The sequence below is a fragment of the Balaenoptera musculus genome, chromosome 2 (genome assembly GCF_009873245.2).
Source record: "Balaenoptera musculus isolate JJ_BM4_2016_0621 chromosome 2, mBalMus1.pri.v3, whole genome shotgun sequence".
Classification (NCBI taxonomy): Eukaryota; Metazoa; Chordata; class Mammalia; order Artiodactyla; family Balaenopteridae; genus Balaenoptera; species Balaenoptera musculus.
Genome location: NC_045786.1, coordinates 102,508,784 through 102,514,871, shown reverse-complemented (window position 1 = coordinate 102,514,871; position 6,088 = coordinate 102,508,784). Strand labels below are relative to the sequence as shown.

The following is a 6,088-nucleotide window of genomic DNA, read 5'->3' as shown; positions in this document are numbered from 1 at the left end:
CATAGAAGTCTGATTTTCTCCTGTTGTAATTCACTTTCCAGTCCTTGCAGATTGGCTCTATTAGATCACTCTTCTGATGCTCAATAAGGCTGCTCACCGCTCCAGTCGGCAGCTCATTTCCTTCCTTAAGCGGGAAGATCTCTGAACTATTTTAGGTTAGTAATTCTCTTTTCATCTTTGTCTAAACTGTTATTAACTCTATTCACTGAGATTTTAATTTTAGTTTTTCTTTTTTTCACTTTTGAAAGTCTTATTTAGTTCTCTTTCAAATGTTATGTCACTTTTTTTAAGGATCATGTTCCCTGGAATTCTTTTAGGGTTTGTTTTTATTTCAGCATAATTGCTTTTCAATCTGTATTTTATTATACTAATAATATTATCCCAATAATTAATGGGGTTTTTTTCCCTCTTTTCTTATCTATTATTTCTTAGTCATGGTGTCTTATATCTTTGTTTCTTGTTGATCTGTTTACATTTGACTATATGTTTGTCATTAAACTTGAAAAATAAATTTTTAGGTGTCAAATTCTGGAATTAAGTGAATTTCCTCTCGATTTACATTTGACTCTGCCAGGTACTTTGGGACACAAGATATAACCACATTAATGGCAGTTCAAGGTTTGAGAGACCATAAAAAGTCCAGGTAATTACAATCTTTCACGAAATTATTTGCAAGAGCTAGCCCAATACCTCTTTTTTGTTACTTTAAGCGTGTAGACTTTTAAGTTCCCAGCTTATTGTGGGGAGGGTTTGACCAGACCTACTTGTGTGGGTCTTGGTCTTTCATTTCTACACCCCTCACCTTATATGGTCATCAAAACAAAAGTGCAACTTTTGTGGGTTCAGCAAATTACCCCAGAATAATAGTAGCTACCGCTGGATTCCCATTATTCCTTCTGTTTTAACTGAATAATCTCTCTTGCTTTGGGAGTTCTTCAAGACTTCTAAGGTTTTTATACATTTTAAACAGGTTTGTTTTGGGTTGTTTTTGGTGGGAAAATTGGCATGGAATCCTAGTCACTGTTAATGAAATCCCCTATCCACATCTCTATGCAGATCATTGGAAGCATATATTTTACTCCTCTTTTTTCACATGGGCAGTCTGGTTTATACTTTCCCCTTTGTTTAAGTTAGAGTAATAATTTTAAAACAAAATTAAGAGTTAAAAATTAAAGTAACAATAAATTAAACTTACCCAAATACTAAGGCACTAATAAAGCTCTTATACTATATTTGGTTTTTTTCCATTTTCTGCATATTAGTTTTCAGATTCATGAAGAAATTTCATGAGGTTGCAATCATTGAGAGTGTAATAGAGAAGGAATTAAGATCTTTACAGCTTTAAAATTGGTGATAATCTGTGTATATTTATATATAGGGAGGAGATCCTTAACTTTCATAAGATTTTCAAGTGGGTTATCACGATCCATAAAAGACTGAGAATTATATTAGTTTTCAATTCTGATACTTTTGCAAAAATTTTACCATACTATGTTTTTCTGTGCCAACACAGACTTCTAAGTATTTTTAAGAGTGTCTCACAGTCCCCTGTGTTACTCTGCAGGACTCTGCCGTGCCTTTCTCTCAATGATGAATGCCTGGTCTACTTCTTCATGTGTTACAGGAAGCACAGCAGTGACATAACTCCTTCTTAGGAGCTATCACCACTGGGGCAGAGATGGGATTAGGTTGATGGGTCTCTTATATCATGGATGAATAGGATCTGAGATATTTTTCCACCAGGGTCTGATGGTTTGCAACAAAATCAAGTCACTAGGCCTTTACTGCGTGCAGAGAAACTTCTGGGACATAAAGGCCTTTGCCTTGAGTAGAAAGCAGGAAAACAGAAGTCGTCCACAGTGTCAGGATTTCACTGAGAGTTTCTTGGGGCTCAAGTGACCTGAGAGTGTAATGGTCAGTGGCAGAGCCTCATTCTTCCCTTTTCTTTCCCTGACAGTGTCCTCCACACACTCAGGAGAGAGAGCTACTCAATCTGCATGACAACTTCTAGAAAGAAGTGGGAGCAGCAAGGGTCTCAACAGGGGGCTAAGACCAAAGGGTGAAGACATGCAGGCTCCAGTCCCTGAGGGAGAGGAAGGAGGAAATAGACAGCTCCCAGCTTTGATGCTTGTAGGGATTATTGAATTAGGTGGGTTTGAGGTTCTGGGACACAGTGACCCAGTCCCCATCCCTGTTGCCCTGGGTTCCCATTTCCACGGCCAGCACTGACTCAGCAGCTGTGCGGGATATTGTGCTGAAGGCTTGCGTTACTATCTTCCCCCAGATCACTGGCAGTTGGTGGGCAAGCCTCTTGGACAGCCTTGGGTGATGAAACCTATCACAGCAGCAGGAGAATGGGAATGCGAATTCTCAAGCCCCCACCCGCACCCTTCCTTCCTCTTTCAGGGGCTCAAAGTCTGGCAGGAGGAAGCACCAGCAGCAACTGACTGGGCAGACTTCCCAGGAAGATGCAGCCACTCCTGCTCCTGGTGGTCCTTCTCCTGCCGCCCAGGGCTAGGGCAGGTGAGTGACCGTCCCCATCCTCAGAGGCCGACCCCAGCCCATAGACTCTGGAGCCAGACCACTCAGGCACTTCCTAACCCTGTATCATTGGGCAGCTTGTATGAGTTCAAAGTTCCTCAGCTTCATCATCTATAAAACAGGCATTATATCAGGCCTACCTCAGAGAGTTGATATGAGAGTTAAATGACTTAGTGCACATAAAACTCTTGGAGTCGTCCTGGCACGTACTACTTGCTATACAAACATGCTCTCTGAACTCAGTCTGCAGCTCCTGTGGCAGAGCCTCGGAGATAAAGATACAGCAATAGCAGGCCCGCCAGCTCATCTTTAGAGCCCCTAAATTCATGAGCTGACCGTGAGCTGGACTCACAGGGATCTGGAGGCTCCCTGAGGAAGAAGTACCACGGCACTGCAGGGAGAGGCTGCGCAGAGGGCTCTGGATTTGCTGTCCCCACAGCAGAGGAACCTTCCTCGTTATGGGAGGCTGCAGCTGGCCTTGCCTTGTGCGGAGGTGGGAGGGAGCTGAGGCCGGGATGGGGAGCCAGCAGCGTTTCCTGCAGAATCCTGGAGCCTCCCCCCAAGGCTGGTGCCCTGCAGACCCAATTCTCATGAACCACCGGCTTCTCCGGCCCCTGCAGCACCTCTCCTGCCTCGCCATTTTCTAACCTTCCTGGAGCCACCAAGCTGAAGCCCACACACCTGTCAGTGCAGAGATAAGTGCCTAATGCTTCCTTCCAGGGCAGATCATCGGAGGCCAAGAGGCCAGGCCCCATTCCCACCCTTACATGGCATATGTTCAGATCCCAACTCCACGTCCGAAAACTTGTGGGGGGTTCCTGGTGCGAGAAGACTTTGTGATGACAGCAGCTCACTGTTTGGGAAGGTGAGGCACTAAGGGGCTTCTGGGCACCAGCAAAGCAGTTCCAGAAGACTTCCTGAGAGGAGCCATTGAAAGGCAGGGTTCTAGCAATAAAGGGGTGAAAAAAGAGCAGGTAGGGCTTGGGGGGCAGGGAGCAGGCCACTGTAAATGGGGAGAAAGCAGGACCTGATCAAAAAGAGCAAGATGGGGAGATGGAAGGCACGCATTGGGGCTCAAAATATGAATTCAAGCTCCTTTTTTATTGTAGGGGAGGCCAAATATAAGGTCCCTGGGTTTCCCACCACCCCCAGCTCAAGGCTGTGGAGGCCAAGGGCATAGAGCCCAGTCCCAGAGCCCTCCTGTCCCCACGTTCCCTTGGCTGAGGTCTCACCACCCTGGGCTGTCACGTGACCTGCATCGGGGACTGCAGTTCCTGCAGCTCAGACCTACCTCTGGGCTCCCTTTCCTTTGCAGCCAAATAAGTGTCATCCTGGGGGCCCACAACGTCAGTAGGTTGGAAAGGACTCAGCAGCGCATACCGGTGCTCAGAGCCATCCCCCACCCCAGGTACAATCAGCAGAACAACCAGAATGACATCATGTTACTGCAGGTACCGACCCTCTGGTCCTTCACCCGGGCTGCCCCCTCCCAGCTTGGGGGACCAGGGAGGGGGAAGCCGAGCAGACTCCCAGGGTGGTGGTGGGCGTGGGGTGAGCACGGCATAGACAGTCCCTGAGTGCCTGCGTGCTTCCTGCCAGCTGAGGAGCAGAGTCAGACGTAATCGAGCTGTGAGGCCGGTGGCTCTGCCTCAGACCCAGAACAGGCTGAGTGCTGGGACCCTGTGCACCGTGGCCGGCTGGGGCCTTGTCGGCCTGGACAGGAGAACAGACACTCTCCAGGATGTATGGATCAGAGTGCAGAGGGGTGAGGAGTGCAGTAGACTCTTCATGTTCTACACTGACCGAACACAGATTTGTGTGGGCGACCCAAGAGAGCGGAAATCCGCCTTCCTGGTAAGACCACGGGCATCTGCCGACACTGTCCAAGACAAAGGGACGTGGGCAGACTGGGCAGTGGGGACAGACTACATCCCCATGGCCTCAGTCTGGGGCCCAGACCAGAGCGAGGTGGGGGACTTTTCCCCATCAATCCGGTCTCTGGGGGGATAGCAGGTGCACCAGACACAGGACATACACGTGCAGTGTTTTCCTGGGGCCGGTGAAGGTACCTTGACCTGGGTTGTTCTGGAGAATAACCATTGCCAGGGCTGAAGCCCAGTGATGGAAAAATCCAGAAGCTCGACTTCTGCTCCCCCTCCCCCTCCCATCTCACACACAGCCAGCAGTGGAAGGAGCCCACCCACCCCTGTCTTCTCTGAGGGCGGGCCTTAGGGCCGCAGGAGCGGGGAGGCCTGGAGAATGGAGGCCCGGCTTAGTGTCCCTTCCTCTGGTTGCCCACAGGGGGACTCCGGGGGCCCCCTTGTGTGTAACAACGTGGCCCAGGGCATCGTCTCCTACGGAAAGAGGATTGGGACTCCTCCAGCAGTCTTCACCAGGATTTCCAGCTTCCTGCCCTGGATACGGAGAACGATGAGACGCTTCAAAGAGTGGGGGCTGGAGTGACACGCCCTGTCACTGACTCCCCTTCTCTGGGGCAGAGCCCAGATCCAGGGCGGTTCCCAGAGCCTTAATAAACATCCACATCTAGAGTGGAAATAACCGATTTCTCATTTGTTCATTAAACATGATTCAGTACACAGCAAATGTGTGCCAGGACTGAGTGTGAGCTCCTCCAGGAAAGTGGGGTCTCTTCCCCAGGACAAGTGAATCCCCATCCCCACCATCCTGGGAGTCAGGGTGAGCTTCTTCTCTCCTCCAAGCCATCCATTCCTCCGTCTCCCCTCCACCCGCTCTGGGGAGTGATGGAAGGACCTCTCTCTCCCCAGAGTAAGGCTCCTCATTCTCCACCCTACCAGAGACTCTCCTTTAGGTATTAAAGTGTGCCCCAAAACTGTGTGCCATTGGCGTGGGTAGGACAGGCAGATCAAAGAGAGAATTGAAATTCCATACAAGGCCCAATTTAATGTATGGTAAACGATTCTCAAATCACTGGGAAACAATGAACTTTTAATAGACGACATTGAAACAAAATAGAGAATCATTGGGGAAGAAAGATAAAGTTGGGTCCACACTTCTCATCATAATCCAAAATAACACTCAGATGGAATCAAAGACCTAAATGTAAAAAAATCAAACCATACAAGTACTAGAAGAAAGGAAAAAAACGGTTTACTTTCTTAAAAATATCTAACAAAACACCCATATCAAAGCTGCGCTATTCACAATGGCCAAGAGATGGGAGCAACCCAAGTGTCTATGGACAGCCAGAGTTTCTGAAACATTTACCCATACCAGCCCTGACTGTACTATAGACCAATGTTCTCATTTTCAATGTGATGAGGGTCTCCTTCCGGTTTCATTACTCTAAAACTATACAGTACAATATGTTGGCTAAAATAACTTGAATTTATACTAAAGATTAGCTTATGACTGATACATCAATATTATATTCAAATAATAGATTTCTGAAGTCACATAGTTTAAAACCGTGCTTTTAGCACCTCAAGGTAACTGTAAAGAATCAGCTGGGAAGTTCTTCTATGTTCATCAAAATGGTAATTACTCCTCGCAGTGTGACATTTCCCAC

At 47.7% G+C, this 6,088-nt stretch overlaps 1 protein-coding gene across 2 annotated transcripts; it reads left to right on the top strand.

Annotated features, from left to right (window-relative positions):
• Window positions 1–1,885: 1,885 nt before the first annotated feature.
• On the top strand, window positions 1,886–5,128 carry LOC118890521 (cathepsin G-like). 2 transcript variants are annotated; one of them, XM_036843495.1, is made up of 6 exons: window positions 1,886–1,914; window positions 2,407–2,523; window positions 3,262–3,406; window positions 3,857–3,992; window positions 4,141–4,395; window positions 4,843–5,128. In XM_036843495.1, the coding sequence occupies exons 2-6, from the start codon at window positions 2,469–2,471 to the stop codon at window positions 5,002–5,004; spliced, it is 753 nt and encodes a 250-aa protein (XP_036699390.1). In that variant the 5' UTR covers window positions 1,886–1,914; window positions 2,407–2,468; the 3' UTR covers window positions 5,005–5,128. The 2 variants fall into 2 exon arrangements, with proteins under 2 accessions (XP_036699390.1, XP_036699392.1); XM_036843497.1 differs by lacking the exon at window positions 1,886–1,914 and adding an exon at window positions 1,971–2,149.
• The last annotated feature ends 960 nt before the right edge of the window (window positions 5,129–6,088 follow it).

What these genes read in the sequence shown, in the direction of transcription:
- LOC118890521 (XM_036843495.1), top strand. Translation starts at nt 2,469, where the DNA reads ATGCAGCCACTCCTGCTCCTGGTGGTCCTTCTCCTGCCGCCCAGGGCT. An exon ending in GCCGCCCAGGGCTAGGGCAG is followed by an intron (nt 2,524 to 3,261) that starts GTGAGTGACCGT and finishes GCTTCCTTCCAG; the next exon opens with GGCAGATCATCGGAGGCCAA. An exon ending in ATGACATCATGTTACTGCAG is followed by an intron (nt 3,993 to 4,140) that starts GTACCGACCCTC and finishes GCTTCCTGCCAG; the next exon opens with CTGAGGAGCAGAGTCAGACG.